A 19,491-nucleotide genomic window follows, 5' to 3' on the forward strand; every position below is an offset into this window, starting at 1 on the left:
CTAGCCACAATCCTCAAGAAAGCAAAGTACTTCAACAAATCGCAGATTTACTCCAAAGCCTCGACGGAAGAAAGGACAATATGGCCAAAGTTGTTTTTATTAGAGCCTAGAACGCAATTATGAGCGCACCTTGATGTTTTCTTACCTTGATGTTTTTCTTTTGTGCTTATTTATATCTTCGACCCATGAAGGTATATGTACATATGTTTCGATGCATACTGTTTGTTTGTCCATAATACTTTTTATACTCTCGCAACAAAAGTTGCTGAGAGAGTATTATAGTTTATGATTAATTACGAATTACGTTTAGATTTCCTGATTTCCTTTTTGTATGACCTCAGAAAGCTGTGGTAGCGGTCCCATTCCTGTTGTTCTTGGGATAGTTTTGCTACATTGAATTGCTTCCTGCAATCCTTCTGAGAATTCTTAAGCTCGGGGGAGCACCATTGGGGCCTAATTCTTCCCTTACTGCGAGTAAGAGGACATGACATTGCCAAAGCTTGCTGATAAGATTCCGTGAATCGTGCAACTAAAGTGTCTAAGTCCTATTTGTACCTAGGTTGGAATGGAGGAAACGTAGGAATATTCTTTTTTAGCTCTTGCATGTGCACTAGCCAATTTGTTTTCATATCACTCCTGTATTTGTTTTCACGGTCTACTTTTTCACTCAGTACAAAATCAATATACCGATGATCGGAAAAGGAGTGTTCTTCTAGAACCCTCCATCGTATTACCCTATCTATCAGCTCTTCCGACACAAGTGTTATATCTAATACTTCTTGTCGGTTTCTAGTGATGAAGATTGGCGCGTTTGCCTCTATTGCTCAACAATAGTTTCGTACCTACTAAATAATTAAAGATCAACTCACCTCATACGTTGGTATCAGAACTGCCCCACAGTGAATGATGGGCGTTTGAGTCACATCCAAGTATTAATGGCCTCTTGGACGCTTCGCTATCGTGTACCAACCTTTTTATAAGCAACGATGGCACCTGCTCCTCGTCGTATGGCATGTAGCAAGAGACCAGCCGGTAACTTCCTCTGCCCGTCTCCCAGCTTACTGCCGTGGTGTCCTTGTCACTATATTCATATAATATAAAAACATTAAGATCCTTCCTAGCCAATATACATGTCCTGTTCTTACCTTCGCAGTGTGACACGTATAACTTGTAAATCGGCGTCCTCACACCGCAAATCCGCCCTCTATTAACCCATGGCTCCTGAATGAGGACAAAGTCAGGCTGATCTGTTGCCATGCGGTTAATTAGAGCTAATGACGCTAGTTTTCTATGGTGAAGATTTATTTGTAAGAGATGCATTAGTTATGGTTACATCTACATCTTCCGCAAAGGATCTGTTGGGCAACTCACCCCTTGTTTTAGGCCGCTTAGCTGACGGCTTAGCCTCTTCAGCTGACCTTTGCCTTTTAGTAGCGACAACTGGCGGTTCCAAGCTAAAGTTGGGTAACACCGCTTTAGCACACTCCAAGGTTTCCTGGAGCTCTTTAGTCAGATCCTCCTTTGTTGGTGGGTACCGGTGCGCTCTTCGTAAGATGTATTTCGATTTTGATGGCTCTTCCACCTTAAAGGTAGGCCATTCTCTGGTTGATACACCAGCAACTACACACTTGGCATCTTCCTTTGGCTTCTGCCTCCGGTTGGTAGGCCTGGCTCCGGCAGCCTTTGTTGTTGTTGTTTTGCTGGAACTTGGCTTAGCTGAAGTTCCAGCACTGGAGACCAGGCTTAGCCACTGTCTTCGTGCTAATTGTTCTACAGCTCGTTGCATACGCTGCTCTTTTTTCGGAACAATCAGTTCCTACCGGCTTTGTTGAGGGAGAACCGGACTCCCTTGGTTTTTCCTTTATTTCTTTTGTTGTGCTCATATTTGGACCCACGAGTGTAGGGGAATCTATGTCTACTTGCGCATAGCCCCCGCTACTCAAGCAAGGCTTTCTTATTACGGAGGGCGCCAGGTATCCGTAAGCTTCGTTCAAGACTGGGCTATTTAAGGGGCCCCAGCCAGGTTGATCCTCGGCACGGGTCGCATGACACCTTGATCCAGCCCTTGATTTTACCCCAACCATGATACGACTACATCACCGAATGCTGTGCTATTGAAGAGCAACAAACACTCAATAATGGACTCGTACCTTAGCTAGATACCCCACAACTCAGTTGCGGCACTGTGGTAACTATTACCAGCCGGCACCCTCGCGGAGGGTTCAGCGGGGGATTTTTGCCGGTCTAGGAAGGGGCTTATTTGGATGTAATTTTTTTTGGAATGTGAGCGTGGCCCCGAACCCTACTAAGTTTTTTGTACATATCTCGTAAACTACTGAAGCCACATCAACGAAATTTTCAGGAGTCATTTTTTTCAGGCATTTCTTCATATAGCCCAAAAATGAAGGAAATCGGATTATAACCACGCTCACCTCCCATACAAAGATTTCGTTAAAAACTACTAAAAATGGCAATAAAAACCTTACATTTCATTATAAAGAAGATAAATGGGCGTGGTTCCTCCCACTTATGGGTCAAAAACCATATCTCCGAAACTACATGACCAATTTCAATGAAATTCGGTTCATAATATATTCCTCGTTTCCAAATGATATGTTACGAATATATAATACATATCGTAACGAAAATGGCACCAGAACAAACTAGAGTTTAAAATCGAAATCGATAACTTGCCAGATCTATCTATACATCGATATTCGTAGTTGCCAGAATGTTCGAGTTACGATACCATGCTAGCAATCGACTATATAAGGGCTGCCGGGCTGGCAGCAAGACACAGTACTAATAAGAGAGTTGTCGAGTCAGGACAATTCTAAGGAGAGAGTTGTCGAGTAAAGTGTAAACAAGGTATAAGTTAGAGGAATTAGAAATAAAGTTTAGTGTATAGCCATTAAAGTGGGACTTTTATTTGACAATCCAGTGATCGAACTCAGGGTAGAGTTTTAGAGTTAACGACAGATTTTGGAAATCCATTACAATATGTATGTAGGTAGCTTCACAAGCTCGCCTAAGCCTAAGATCTGAATCGTTTACTTTACAATATATAAAGTAAACAATAATGATGATATCGGTACAGAACAGACATCGGAAAGTCAAATTGTATGTTATACTATTAATAAAATCAAATAAATTAATTGCGAGACTATAAAATGTTCGGTTACACCCGAACTTAGCCCTACCATACTTGTTCTTCATTTTTTCCATGTAACGCAACTTGATATGTAACATTTTTTATTTTCTGTTGTAAATGCACAAAGAAGATAATTTTCCAACCCGTGAACGTGAACATTTCACGTACATATAGCCGTGTCAAAAATGTGGCATTTCCATTTATGCAACACACTTCAACCGACTGTCTTTGTTTGATTCTCATCGTTTCACTGGAAACTGAATACGTTTGAACTGAAATGCCAAATAGCTGTAATTCAATGGAATTCGTGGAATCAAGCATTCTCCCACTTACAAGTCCCTTTTAAAATTCTTGCAACTACCACATTATTGGACAGATAATCACAATAACTAGGGTTAAATTACACAGTTTTGTCGAATGAAGATTGCGAAGCATAATAATGACAGATCCAACTTTTAGACTAGTGGTCGGCACGAGAGGAATTGTGACTTCACCTACACAGCCACAATTCCTCTTGAGCACGAAAGGAAGGATATCCAGTGAGAACTCTGGAACCTTCCATTTTGACAATGTTTTATTTTTTCATAAAACATGCATTCTTGTGATCATTTCTTCATTTTAGTTATTTTATTATTAAAGCAAATATATTAGATCGTAAAAGCCTTAACTTTACTGTCTTTAAACATCTTAGAACCTGAAATGTATACATAACATTAAACAACATTCATCACACAAAGGCATTTCGCGCAGGGCACTTATGCAAAGTGGCACAACCATGCGCGATGTTCATTCGATGCTGGTTCGGCAACGACTGAATAATAGAGCGTAATCGTACGTGTGATGTGAAGTCGGCACAATTGAGCCAAGCAGTGCCGACCACTGTTTTAGACGCAAATGATGCGGCGGTATGCCAGGCAAATCCAAAGAATTCAGAAATTCCACTGGATAAACACACCGGTATTTGACTTTAAATCGTTCAGCTAAAGTATTTCGGTATTTTTAGCAGCTAAATTTGCGGGTGCACTCAAACTATCGTAGTTACGATAATTTTTGCTGATGTTCGGATAAACATTCGCAATGAGTTTATGTTTTATTGAAATGAATTGACAAATGGCAGCTGGAATTGATATCAATCCATGGGACATATTACTCAATTCATCCGTCGCTTTTTTTTGATTTCGAAATAATAGGAAGTGTTTGTCAAAAATCGCCTTCTAACAGTATAATTACGCCACCCAAGCGACGATTATTATCTTTGTTCAATATAGCTTCAAAAAAAGTCTTAACAAAGAAATCATGACGACAACCTTCAAAATCGGTTCAGCCGTTTTGTGCAATTGATTTTTATATATGTACATACAGTGAACAAAAAAAAATTGTACATGGAAATATTTTTACTTTGAAGTTACTTCTTCTTGAAGTAATTGAGATATTGACTTGAATCCAAAAGTGCCTTTTGACAACCTTCAAAATCGGTTCAGCCGTTTTGTGCAATTGATTTTTATATATGTACATACAGTGAACAAAAAAAAAATTGTACATGGAAATATTTTTACTTTGAAGTTACTTCTTCTTGAAGTAATTGAGATATTTACTTGAATCCAAAAGTGCCTTTTGTTAGTTATTTGAAAGTATATAAAATTTATTTCAAAAAAATTAAGTTTTCTCCGAAAAAGAAAAAATTTAAAATACTGTGGAACTTTCATAACTCGAACTTTATAAGTCGAAGACCGCCATAACTCGAACTTTTGAATTGGCAATAGCGTTTAGAAATCAAATTTCATACAAATTTCCTTCCTTAACTTGAATTTCTGTAAGTCGAAGTTCTCCATAACTCGAACCTATAAATTGGTAATAGAAGTCAAATTTCATACAAATTTCCTTCCATAAATCGAACTTTTCGACCAGGGCATAATACAAAATTTAAAATTTTACTATCAAGGAGCAATTTTAAAGGAGTGCCTATGGAGGCGATAAAAGGATTTCATAAATCAAACAAAGGCATGAGATACAGACGTCAAGAGCCAAACAATACCAAAGTGCAACAAACAATTCCATTTAGAATTCACCTCGAGTAGAATATTTGCGTTTGAGGTGATAATCTCTTTTATTCATCAATTTTCATCGCGTTAGTCACATTTGGTTTAATTTAATTACCAAATCTGGTGTGTTTTTAAAATGTAGTGTGTGTCTAATTCGACTGGGAAACATAGTTTGCGTAACCACTTCGTTTCTCTCATTATATTGTAACAAAAAAAAAAGCTGTTTCACCTTACCATTTGACACTATGTTCTTCAATTAAAAAGGTACAGCCCATTTCGGCTTGTTCTACATAATTAGAAAAATTCCAAATCTTCCTATCTAGTTTGAAAATTTTTTTGGTTTTATGACATAGTAACATTTTGTTAACTATATATCCTATATCTTTTAAACGTACATATTATTTGGACTTTCATAGTTATGCGTTTCATTTTTTGTTGGTGGAAGTTTTGTGATGAGATGATCCTACCCGTTTTGGAAATGGATATTGTTGAATGTTGGCCTCCGGTACTGCTGCGAACTGCCCAATTCCATGAGTTCAGGGCGTTATGCATACCTATTGGTTGGTTGTTCCTGGACATTTCCTTGCACTTGATTATATTTTCTGTAATCATCGGGTTGAAAGAATATTTGCTGCTCTTTCCATCTTGTGAGGTTAGTATGTACCTCGAATTGGCAATTAACATTATCGTGGTAAATAGTACTAGCTATCGTGTATGATGTTTCCAAAACCTTAGGACTATTTAATGTCCCACTTGTATATTTACTATTCAACCCTAGGATGAAGGTCCTTTTTGCTTCCTGATTCTCATAGTGCTTTATTGAATAATTGGTTAGATTTTCGGAATCGCAATCTTTGATAATGCCAAATTGAGTGAGCACTGTGGAATTCGGCTAGAGTTTTTCAGCCTTGCCGGATTATATTCATTTCGTCCAGTAAAACGTATATAGGACGTTGTACAGCAAAACTGTAATCCAATTTTATATATGATTGAATAAAAATTCATATTCATGTTGTGATTTGTTAAAATATGAGTTGCTGCGCCCGTTATTCTTGAGCGTACTATTCCAAGCGCACTGTAGTATCTAGGGTGGTTGGTGAATTCTTTTATTATATATTTATTCCATACATAAATGTCCATACTTGTGATCTCCAGGAGTTTTGTGCCATTTCTGAACTCATCGTAACTGCTTCTGGTTGTCTTCGGCTGCCGTGAATTTGAGCTCTTTTTTCTTTGGGGAAGTTCTTGATATACTCCAGTTTTTCAGGAACCTGCTGTGTTTGCAAAGTATGCTTCCTTTGTTTCGTGGACTGCAGTGACTTGCTATGTTTTTCTTCAAGACCGTTGATTTTGTTTTGATTCCTATGAGTTGAGTTTTTTGGAAAGCAAGTTAATTTGCGATTCCAGTTGAGCCTCAACTTAAATTAAATAATAATTGTTATTTATTATTAATTATTGAGTAATGGTATTCATTCTTTAAGGAAGGAATAATAAGACAAAACTGCAATTGGTTTTCTTATAACTATATATTCAGCCCTATTCTGTGCACTTTACAAATTCAACAAATTTCTAATTTGTAAAAAATTGAAATTTATCAAGCATTTCGTATTCTGTGTCTAAAATAAAAAGCTTTTTTCTTTATAAATTGTTAAAAAGTAAAATGCTCTTGACAAATAAAATATCTAGTTGTGGATAGGTGTGAAAGTGAATTTGTTGCATTGGAGATATTTTACTTTTGTCGTTATTTCTATACAAAGAGGAAAAATATTAAGATGTTGATTGCTCGCGGTATTGAGCCGTTTTTATATTAAGAAGTTTATTTTTCCCTTTTTTATATAAAAAAATTAAGATAATGAGGGTAACTTTGAGGACATTGTTTTCTCTGTATTACATACGATTACAGCTTAGCAAATTTTTGCCAATAATGAACAAAGATTTCGAAGTCCCCTTTTTTTTTCTTTTCTTTCTACTTTTATACTTTTCTAAAGCTAAACATAACTACCAACTAAATCAAAATTGCATTCCAAATAGTTTTAAATATATTATAAAGGACATATGTACATATGTATATATTATTATATTATATAGTATTCTATGGCTTTGCGGGGGAGCAAAAGATTAGGGGGGAAATGGGATGGAAAAGAGAATAGCCTCTGCCATCCGATTATCAATTAACCTCATTTACGCGTGACGCTCCCTGTTTGGTTAGTGAGGCTAACGAGGCTCTGGCGGCCGAGTAAAGGCGGTATAACCTTATCATCTATATAGAGTAAATGGGGTTGTAAAACCAAACCAAATACTTTGCATCAGGTCCGGGACGCTTCAGTCTTTTTTTATTTTATCAAAATTGTCACAGAATACCCAAAAATTTCTTACTTGATAAAAATTTGAAAAAAATTTCAATTTTTTTTTTATTTTGTCAAGTGCACAGAATAGGGCTGATTGTATATATAACTATTGACAGAACATTGATGTTGTTCTGTTGTGTGTATTTATACATATATTCGGCCCATACAGATATGTATGTACATACATGTCTCGATGCATACTGTTTGTGTACAGCTGTATGTGTTGATTGATTTTGGTAATTGATTATGATAAGAGATATTATATTCCTTAACGCGTGCAAGTGACTGGGTTTATTGAAGGACACTTCTCTAACTTGCTGAATAGCAGTGAAAGTCCAACACCAAGATATGGCGAACCCGATCCCCCAAACGATGACAAAGGTTCTATTTGTCCAACTATGAACATGGATTTCCGGCCAAGCTATTCAAATATAGCAGTGAAGAACTGATAAGGTGAATACATCAGCTTCTTCGCAGAATATGGTCGGACCAAAGTATGGCCGACGATTGGAACCTAAATGTGCTCTACCTACAAAAGGAAAACCCCACAATCTGTGCCAATTACCTCAACATCGCTTATAAGGTTCTATCGAGCGTACTGTGTTAAAGACTAAAGCTCACCGTCAACAAACTTATTGGACCTTATCAGTGTGGCTTTAGACATGGAAAGTCTACAACTGATCTTCTCCATGCGCCAAATCTTGGAAAAGATCCGTGAAAAGAGGATCGACACACACCATCTCTTTGTTTATTTTAAATCTGCTTTTGACAGCACTCAAATGAGTCGCCCCTGCTATGTCTGAATTTGGAATCCCTAGAAATTAATACGGTCGTGTAAGCTGACGTTGAGCGGCATCAAAAGCTCCGTTAGTATCGGGAAGAACCTCACCGAGCCGTTCGATACAAAACTTGGTTTCAGACAGTGTGACTCACTATCGTGTAATTTCTTTAACCTGATGCTATAGAACATAATATTAGCCGCAGAGTTAAATAGAGAAAATACAATCTTCTATAAGGGTATACAGCTGCTGTTGTATGCGGAATATATCGATATAATTGGAAACAACACCCGCGCCGTTACTTCTGCTTTCTCCAGACGATAAGATAAGAAAGCGAATGTCAGCTTAGAAATCCGACGCAGATTCTCTCTTGCCAACAGGTGCTACTTTGGACTGAGTAGGCATTTGAAAAGTAAGGTCCTCTCTCGACGAACAAAACCCAAACTCTACAAGTCCCTCAACATTTCCGTCCTGCTATATGATGCAGAGGCGTCAAAATCTGGGAGTTTTCGAAAGAAAGGTTTTGCAGAAGAATTATGGTCACTTACAGACTATAGGATTAGCGTGCATAAAGCAACAATATATGAATATGTATATTGGATGAGTGAACGAACAATATTGGTTGATAGAAGTCAACCTCGACTTTGCAGTGGAAGAAGAGAAAGTACAAATGAGCCGATGCTTGATCCCGAGTATGCCGATGATTAAAGCGTTTACAATATCTCATGCGTGTTGCTCTCGAAATGACCATCAATTAATAATAAGGCATGTAGTTGTTTGCGGAATCAACTTGAAGTTTATCTATCTGTTAAGAAAGCTTTAAATTAATTACACCGGTCAAAAAAAAATATATTTTTTGAGATTTCTGTTCTCATGCTTGATTTCTGAATATTAATCTTTAGTTCTTTAAGTTTGCTTTGGGCTGATCTATATCGAAAGGTATATTTAAATTTATTTCATAAATCAAAGATGGCAGCACTTTAATTAACCCGAAAGTAAACAGTATTATTACTTGTAAGAGGCACAGTAGTGAATGTTAACCTGTTTATTATAGCTGTAACAACAATATTAGTGTATTACTCAGTTAAATAAGCAAGGAAAGGCTAATTTCGGGTGCAACCGAACATTTTATACTCTCGCAATTTATTTAGAGATTTACCTATATTTTCGGTGAAAAATTACCCTTAGGCACTGAGTTCTTCATGTTTGATATCAGGGGCCTTGAAAAGTCATGGTTCGATTTTGACAATTTTTCCACAAGTGATGTCACAGCTCAAATACAGTAACTGTGTAAAGTTTTATTTCGTTATCTTTATCGGTTCCTTATGTATACATTATGAAGTGAACGAATCAGAAGGATTCAAAATGGAGTTATGTGGGAAGTAGGCGTAGTTGTGAACCGCTTTCGCCCATATTCCACCAGTGTCATCAGGGTTTCCAGAAAATTATATATACCGAATTTCATTGAAATCTGTCGAGTAGTTCTTGAGATATGGTTTTTGACCCATAAGTGGGCGTTGCCACGCCCATTTTCCATTTTTTTTAAAAATCTCAGTGCAGCTTCCTTCTACCATTTCTTATGTAAAATTTGATGTTTCTGACGTTTCTCGTTAGTGAGTTAACGCACTTTTAGTTATTTTCAACCTAACCTTTGTATGGGAGCTGGGCGTGGTTATTATCCGATTTCTTTCATTTTTGGACTGTAAAAAGAAACGGCTAAAATAAATGACTGCAGAAAGTTTGGTTTATATAGCTTTATTGGTTTGCAAGATATATACAAAAAAACCTATTTGGAGGCGGGGTCACGCCCACTTTTCCAAAAAAAAAAAACATTCAAATGTGCCCCTCCATAATGCGAGCCTATGTTCCAAATTTTATTTTCATAACTTTATTTATGGCTTAGTTATAGCTCTTAATGTGTTTTTGGTTATCGCCATTTTGTGGCGTGGCAGTGGTCCGATTCCGCCCATCTTCGAACTTAACCTTCTTATGGTGCCAAGGAACACGTGTTCCAAGTTTCATTAAGATATCTCAATTTTTACTAAGTTACAGTTTGCACGGACGGACGGACAGACAGACATCCCGATTTGAACTTTACTCGTCACCCTGATCACTTTGGTATATATAACTCTATATCTAACTCGTTTAGTTTTAGGACTTACAAACAACCGTTATGTGGACAAAACTATAATACTCTCTTAGCAACTTTTGTTGCGAGAGTATAAAAATTGCATCAAGTCAGTGTAAAAATAATGTTGATTCATTCTGTTTTATTTGCGGTGAATTTATTAAAGTTAGAATTAAAAAATTTGATTTATCAACAAATTTGAAACATTGTGAAGCCTATGAAGCCTATTTTAACCTAAAAGTCAGTAATTAAAATAATCTATAGTGAAATTGTAGAAAAAATAGAAAAATCAGTAATTTCTGCTTAAAAATCGAAAAAGTGCTCTTGTTTTTACGAAAGCAAACTTTAACCGGAAAAAAATGTTTCCTTATTTATGTCATAGGAGAAATTGAAATTGAACATGTATATGTCAGACCCAAAAATCGTGTTGACGGGTGTTATCTGTATAATTAACTACTTTATACAACAGTTGACGCCTGTTACCAATATGATGATCACGATGATAACTCTGTTGCATTTAGTGAAGACAAGAATGTAATTGTTCGATGTCCATAAATTTAAATGTTACATATCATAACAACTTTGTAATTTACTTATTTATCAATATAAAATTAATAAAAAATACAAAGTTTAACACTTTATATTGAAATGCGCTTAATACAGATTTGCAAAAATATATATCAATAATTTTGAAAATTTCCGGCTATAAAGTAAAGTAAGAATCTGTCCACTATATTGAAAAATTCACCTAAAATTACGTTTACATATGAAAATAATCTCGTTCTAAGCTCGCCTAAAAATCAAACCGTTTACATATAGCCAATGAGATTATCAAATATGTAGTATTTGTTGTTGTATTACACATCTTTCACTCGCAGTCGGACATTTTTGTTTATGTACCATTTTTATACTCTCGCAACAAAAGTTAAAAGTTGTTAAGAGAGTATTATAGTTTTGGGCGCTGGGAGCTGGGCGTGGTTATTATCCGATTTCTTTCATTTTTGGACTGTAAAAAGAAACGGCTAAAATAAATGACTGCAGAAAGTTTGGTTTATATAGCTTTATTGGTTTGCAAGATATATACAAAAAAAACTATTTGGAGGCGGGGTCACGCCCACTTTTCCAAAAAAAATACATTCAAATGTGCCCCTCCATAATGCGAGCCTATGTTCCAAATTTTATTTTCATAACTTTATTTATGGCTTAGTTATAGCTCTTTATGTGTTTTTGGTTATCGCCATTTTGTGGCGTGGCAGTGGTCCGATTCCGCCCATCTTCGAACTTAACCTTCTTATGGTGCCAAGGAACACGTGTTCCAAGTTTCATTAAGATATCTCAATTTTTACTAAGTTACAGTTTGCACGGACGGACGGACAGACAGACATCCGGATTTGAACTTTACTCGTCACCCTGATCACTTTGGTATATATAACTCTATATCTAACTCGTTTAGTTTTAGGACTTACAAACAACCGTTATGTGGACAAAACTATAATACTCTCTTAGCAACTTTTGTTGCGAGAGTATAAAAATTGCATCAAGTCAGTGTAAAAATAATGTTGATTCATTCTGTTTTATTTGCGGTGAATTTATTAAAGTTAGAATTAAAAAATTTGATTTATCAACAAATTTGAAACATTGTGAAGCCTATGAAGCCTATTTTAACCTAAAAGTCAGTAATTAAAATAATCTATAGTGAAATTGTAGAAAAAATAGAAAAATCAGTAATTTCTGCTTAAAAATCGAAAAAGTGCTCTTGTTTTTACGAAAGCAAACTTTAACCGGAAAAAAATGTTTCCTTATTTATGTCATAGGAGAAATTGAAATTGAACATGTATATGTCAGACCCAAAAATCGTGTTGACGGATGTTATCTGTATAATTAACTACTTTATACAACAGTTGACGCCTGTTACCAATATGATGATCACGATGATAACTCTGTTGCATTTAGTGAAGACAAGAATGTAATTGTTCGATGTCCATAAATTTAAATGTTACATATCATAACAACTTTGTAATTTACTTATTTATCAATATAAAATTAATAAAAAATACAAAGTTTAACACTTTATATTGAAATGCGCTTAATACAGATTTGCAAAAATATATATCAATAATTTTGAAAATTTCCGGCTATGAAGTAAAGTAAGAATCTGTCCACTATATTGAAAAATTCACCTAAAATTACGTTTACATATGAAAATAATCTCGTTCTAAGCTCGCCTAAAAATCAAACCGTTTACATATAGCCAATGAGATTATCAAATATGTAGTATTTGTTGTTGTATTACACATCTTTCACTCGCTGTCGGACATTTTTGTTTCTGTACCATTTTTATACTCTCGCAACAAAAGTTAAAAGTTGCTAAGAGAGTATTATAGTTTTGTTCACTTAACGGTTGTTTGTAAGTCATAAAACTAAACGTATTAGATATAGGGTTATATATTAAAATGATCAGAGCGACGAGATGAGTCAAAATCCGAATGTCTGTCTGTCCGTCTGTCCGTCCGTGCAACGGATAACTTGAGAAAAAATTGAGATATCTTGACGAAACTTGGCACACATGTTCCTTGAGACCGTGAGAGAGTTGCTTTTGAAAATTGGAAAAATTGGACTACTGCTACGCCCACAAAATGTCGAAAACACATAAGCCTAAATAAAGTTATAAAAGTAAAATTTGATACAAAGGAACGCCCTAGTAAGGGCCATATTTGGATTTAATTTTTTTGGGGAATTTGGCGTGGACCCGCCCACAAATAGGTTTTTTGTATATACCTCGCAAACGAATAAAGCTAGTAAACCAAACTTTCTCCAGTCGGTTCTCTTACGCAGCCCACAACACACTATGAAAATAGTTGTAATCGGATAATAACCACTTAGATATAAGTGTATGTTGATGATGAAAATGAGTGAAAGCGGTTCAGGTATTACCTCAGCCCTTATATACCATGTATGATGATTTTCGTTTTACTATTGGGCTTTATACCGAATATTTGGGTTAAATTATGTGTTATCTTAATAAAAATATTGCAATAAATTGCAAGAGTATAAAATGTTCGGTTGCACCCGAACTTAGCTTTTCCTTACATGTTACTGTTAAATTTAATGATTCTGGCGGTTTTTGTTACTCAAAGCACTTTAAGTTATTTACAAAATAACCTTAGGGTAGTGATGGTTTACAAAGCTTTGGTAGTTTCTCGTTTCGACTTCCTGATAATTTTGATATGTAATATATTATAATCTTCTTCTTGAATGAGTCCACAACGAAATTATCTACAACTTCAAAGCTATAACTGTCAACAGTGACGTGGGATACAAGACGCGAATGCGCTGACTGTTTGTTTCGAACTAACGGCGCGGGTGCTGTTTGCAGTGATATCAATACCATCGGCGTGAGCTAGCACCTGTACACTCTTATAGAAGATTTTACCTTCTCTGTTTAGCTCTGGAGCTCGTACTATTTTTGTCCACCATCAGGTTAAAGAAGTCATACAAAACCTCGTTTGGTATTGAACGGCTCGGAGGGGTCCTTCCCGATCCTGAGGGAGCTTTTGGTGTTGCTCAATGTCAGCTTATACATCGCGGCATAAAGGCAGCTCCTTTTCGTACTGTCGAAAGCAGCTTTAAAATCGACAAAGAGATGGTGTGTGTTGATCCTCTTTTCACGGGTCTTCACCAAGATTTGGCGCATGGTGAATATTTGGTCAGTTGTTGATTTTCCATGTGTAAAGCCACACTGATAAGGTCCAATCAGTTTGTTGACGGTGGGCTTTAGTCTTTCACATAGTACGCTCTATAGAACCTTATACAATTAGATTCCAATCGCCGGGCATGCTTTCTTCCGACCATACTTCGCAAAGAAGCTCATACATGAAACTTATCACTTATTCGCCGCCGTATTTGAATAGTTCGGCCGGCAATCCATCGGCCGTCGCCGCCTTGTTGTTCTTCAAGCGGGTAATTGCTACTCGAATTTCTTCATGGTCGGGTAATGGAACATTTGTTCTATCCTCATCGATTGGGAAATCGGGTACACCATCTCCTGGTGTTGTACTTTCACTGCCATTCAGCAGGTCGGAGAAGTGTTCCCTCCACAAACTTAGTGTACTCTGGTCATCAACAACTAGATCACCTCTAGAGTTCCTGCAGGAGAGTGCTCCGGTCTTTAAACCTTCTGTTGATCGCCGGATTTTTGTTAGAATTTTCGAGCACTACCCCTGTCGGCCAGCTTGTCAAGCTCTTCTCACCCATTTCGGTCTCTGTCCTTTTTTGTCTACAAATGCGTCTCGCACCCCTCTTCAGCTCTTTCCCATCCCGCTCGTGTTGCGGTCGATTGCAACACGAGGTAGGTAGGCAATCTGTTTTCTCGCCATTGCGAGACGACAATGCTCATCATACCAGCTGTTTTTTTACTTTTCCGAAAGTCAATGGTTTCGGATGCAGCCGTACGTAAGGAGCTTGATATGCAGTCCCACAGTTCTCTTATACCGAGTGCTCTCAAAGGGCAGGAGTGCAAGACGAGAAGGAAATCGTTCGGCTGTCGGTTGTGATTGCTGCTTTTCGTGGTTGCTTGAGTTTGTTGACGTACGCACTTTGCTGCACAAAGGTGAATGCGTATCTTAGCTGTTACAAGATAGTCCATCTATCACAACATGCTCGATCTGGTTGTCTGTGATTCGATCGGGGGACAACCAAGTAGCTTGATGTATTTTCTTATGCTGGAATCTAGTACAGACGACCATATTTCGGGCCCCAGCGAAGTCAATCAGCCTCAGCTCATTTGGCGCAGTTTCATTATGGATTTCCCCACCGTTGTGCCAAAGACAACTTCTTTACCCACCCACCAGCGCTCATGGGTGCATTCTAGGCGCTCATAGAAAGTATCATTGGTCACATCGTACTTCTCTTCCGTCGGGGCTTGGGCGCAAATTAGCGATATATTAAAGAATCTCGCTTTGATGCGGATTGTGGCTAGACGTTCATTCACCGGGGTAAATTGCAGTACTCGGCGACGAAGTCTCTCTCCCACCACAAATCCAACACCGAATTTTCGCTCCTTTATATGGCCGCTGTAATAGATGTCACAAGAACCCACCTTCTTCCGTCCTTGTCCCGTCCATCGCATTTCTTGGATGTCGGTGATGTCAGCCTTTACTCTTACGAGGACATCAACCAGCTGGGCAGAGGCACCTTCCCAATTAAGTGTTCGGACATTCTAGGTGCATGCCCTTAATTCATAGTCCTTTATACGTTTGCAGTGGGTGTCATCAAAATTGGGGTCTCTCAGCCAAGGCTGTTGTTTCCTTTTTTTTGGGTTTTTTTTATGTGGTGGGTCCCAAACCCTACGCACAACCGCATAAGCACGGTTCGTCTTCCCACATTATCTCTCCTCCAAACTGTAGTCTACCCAGAGGATACTTGGCCTAAAGCCGGAAGTCATGCTAGAGCTACATGCAAAAGAATCGTTCCTGGCCACTCCCAAGTGAATGACAGACACGAACTTTCCACAGTTACGTCAACTTCTACACATGGCCCCACCCTCCTATTATATTAAACAAAACTATTATATCCTTTGCAACATGTTGCGAGATTGTAATAAACATTATAACTCTGATAATATTTTTTTTTTTTCTTTGCAGAGCGTCATGGACTGAAGGAACCACGGAAAATAGAAGACATTCAATTGAAGATAATAGAAAGTTTCAGGGACTCTACTATTTTAAACCCAATGTATCAGAGGAGATCTTATCATTTTAGTCGCATGCTAGGAATACTTCCAGAATTAAGATCACTTAGTATGCAAGGTTTGCAAAGAATTTTTTATCTCAAAATTGAAGATCTAGTTCCGATACCATCAACGATTGACAAAATGTTTGTAGCTAGCTTGCCTTTTTAAAAAAAACTTACTCTTATAAATATATGTTGTACCTGTAAAAAATGTGCCAGAATAAGATTAAAATTATAGCTGTGAAAATTTAAAAACGTGAGTTTATTTTCTCAACCACTTTTAAAATAAAAATGTTAGGGTATATTTGGTGTAAATATACACCTCCCTACTTCATACGTCACTGTTGACAGTCATTACTTCAAAGTCGTAGATAATTTCGCAAACCTGGGAACCAGTATTAACAACACTAACAATGTCAGCCTCGAAATCCAGCACAGAATCACTCTTGCCAACAGGTGCTACTTTGGACTGAGTAGGCAATTGAAAAGTAAAGTCCTCCGACGAATCAAAATCAAACTCTACAAGTCGCTTATTCTTCCCGTTCTGCTTTATGGTGCAGAAGCTTGCACGATGTCAACATCAGATGAAACGACACTAGGAGTTTTCTAGAGGAAAATTTTGCGTAAGAATTATGGTTCTCAGGACATTGGCAACGGCGAATACCGCAGACGATGGAACGATGAGCTGTACGAGTTATACGACGACATTGACATAGTTCAGCGAATAAAAAGAGAACGGCTACGCTGGCTAGGTCATGTTGTCCGAATGGACGAAAACACTTCAGCTCTGAAAGTGTTCGATGCAGTCCCCGCCGGAGGAAGCCAAGGAAGGAGAAGGCCTCCACTCCGTTGGAGGGACCAGGTGGAGAGCGACCTGGTTACACTTGGGGGCCGAACTGCGAGAGAAAGAGAAGAGTGACGCGCTATCATCGATTCGGCTAAACGGTTCAACGCCAATCACATACATACACACACCCTCTTTAAACTTTGTATTTCTGATTGTAGTTACGCTTCACCATCAATGGTATTTCTAAATCCTATAGAAGAAAGACTACGGCTATGTGTATAAGCTTACTCAAGTGAGTAAAGTTTGTGGTTGCCATTCACTTGTGAGTGGCCAGGAACGATTCTTCTCCGCATGTTTCAAGCAGCCCACGACTTCTCATCAGCGTAATCCAAGAAGGGCAAGAAGAATGAAGAAGGTGGGATCTTGTGAAATCGAGACATTGGCACAATACATCGCCAAACGGTTTGAGGATGATGGACTTCGCTGGGTCCCGAAATATGATTGTCTGTTGTAGCAGACTTCTGCATAAGAAAATTTATCGAAAATCTCTCAAATTGATTATGTTGTAAAAGACGGAAGACATGTCTCCGGTGCGTACGCTCCGAGGAAAAAAATAAGACTCGGATCACTAATTTGTAGCAGCGAAGATACGGCAACGCCCTCTGTGCAGCAAAGAACTGCCGTCAACAAACTCATGGAAGGCTAAAGAGAGAGCTATATAGAGAAGGTACAATTTTCTATAAGAGTGTACAGCTTCTGTCGTATGTCAGATGATATTGACATCTATGGCCACTACGTCCGTAGTTATGCTTGTCAGTTATGACTTTGAAGTTAATAATTTCGTTCTAATACCGCAGACCTTGGAACGATGAGCTGTACGAATTAAGCGAATAAATATTCCGCGGTTAGGTTATGTTGTCCGAATGGTTGAAAACACTTTGTAAGTGTTCGATACAGTACCCGCCGGTGGAAGTAGAGGAAGACCGTTGGAAAGATTAGATCAGGTGCAGAGCGACCTGGTTTCCCATGTTATCACACAAGTCCATCCTCATCATGCACTCTGTGGTGATTTACAGCAAACACCGCATTTTAAAACTACAATATTGGATATTTTATATACGAAAAAACATTCTAAGAAATTAACGAAAACGAGTTATGCAAAGAGTTTCTTCACACTTACAGAATTGAATGATAAATTTTTTCTGTTGTTCTTGGTTTGTGTTTGCATTCATTTGTATTAATTTCCTTTAGGTAAAAAGCAATTTATTTTGTGCGGAAAGTGAAAAAGTGTTCTTGTTTGCAATATGTAAACACATTGTTGACATACTGAATTTTATACTTAGTCCTGCTATAAGCTCTCCTTATTTGCGGAGAACTCGGACAGCCACTTTTCACAAGTCTCTTTTGGATACAACTTTACACCACCAAGGGCGTTCGCCATGGACAAAAACAGGTGATAATCACTTGGCGCCATGTCCGGGCTATAGGTAAATGCGATAAAACCTCCCATCCGAGCTCCCTTAGCTCCTGACGAGTCATCAACGAAGTGTGTGGTCTGGCGTTGTCCTTGTGGAACACTACACCCTTCCTGTTGGAAGGAAAGTAGTTCAATAATTCCAATTTATCAAATATTCATTATCCACAGCGCACCCGGCCTTTAGATTCCTTTTGACAATATTCAGGGCATTCAATGCAAACAAATATTTAAAGGCACTTAAAAGAGGAAAATTGCAAACAATTTGTTATTTGTTATAAAGTTGAATATAATAACGAAAATCTTCATATATAGTATATGAGGGGTGAGGTAATTCCTGAACCGATTTCATTCATTTTCACCTGCAAGGTACACTATATCCAAGACTATACGCTCACTTAATTTTTCTAAGATATCTAACATATTAACCGATAAATATATGCGGAATAAAGCCCACCGTATTTTTGAAAAACCTATAATTAGATATATGGGAGCTAAGAGATGTTATGACCCGATTTTAATAATTTTTGGAACAGAGACACACTATTAGAAGAAAACAATTTCCTCTGAATTACTTTAAATTATCTGAGAGAATTACCCATATTTCCGGTTAAAATGTACCCTTAGGCGCTGAGTTCAACATTTTCGATATCTGAGGCCTTGAAAAGTTATAGTCCGCTTTTGAAATTTTTTTCACAAGTGAAGCAAGGGAGAGAACTGACTGCAAAAGGTTTGGTTTATATAGCTTCATTAGTTTGCGAGATATACAAATAACCGATTTGGGGGCAGGGCCACGCCCAGTTCTACAAAAAAAAATACATCCAAATATGCCCCTTCCTATTTTGATCCTTTGTTCCAAATTTTACTTTTATAACTTTATTTATAGCTTAGTTATGACAGTTTATGTGTTTTTGGTTTTCGCCATTTGATGGTAATGGTCCGATTTCACCTTTTTTTCAATACCAACCTGCTCAGGGTGTCTTGGAATACGTGCTCCAAGTTTCGTTAAGACATCTCAATTTTTACTAAAGTTATCCGTTGCATGGACAGAC

At 37.6% G+C, this 19,491-nt stretch overlaps 1 protein-coding gene across 6 annotated transcripts in view; it reads left to right on the forward strand.

Moving 5' to 3' along the window:
* LOC105220378 (probable nuclear hormone receptor HR38) overlaps positions 1-16,416 on the forward strand; it is a 319,583-nt gene extending 303,167 nt beyond the window's left edge. For 5 of the 6 annotated variants that reach the window (XM_054227790.1, XM_054227792.1, XM_054227791.1 and 2 more), the window contains one exon: positions 16,091-16,416. In XM_054227790.1, the coding sequence (XP_054083765.1) occupies positions 16,091-16,347 (257 nt within the window). In that variant the 3' untranslated portion in view covers positions 16,348-16,416. The remainder of the gene's footprint in view (positions 1-16,090) is intronic. The other variant, XM_054227795.1, reaches the window with a different exon arrangement.
* Positions 16,417-19,491: the final 3,075 nt, after the last annotated feature.

This window comes from Zeugodacus cucurbitae, chromosome 3, assembly GCF_028554725.1.
Source record: "Zeugodacus cucurbitae isolate PBARC_wt_2022May chromosome 3, idZeuCucr1.2, whole genome shotgun sequence".
Taxonomy (NCBI): Eukaryota; Metazoa; Arthropoda; class Insecta; order Diptera; family Tephritidae; genus Zeugodacus; species Zeugodacus cucurbitae.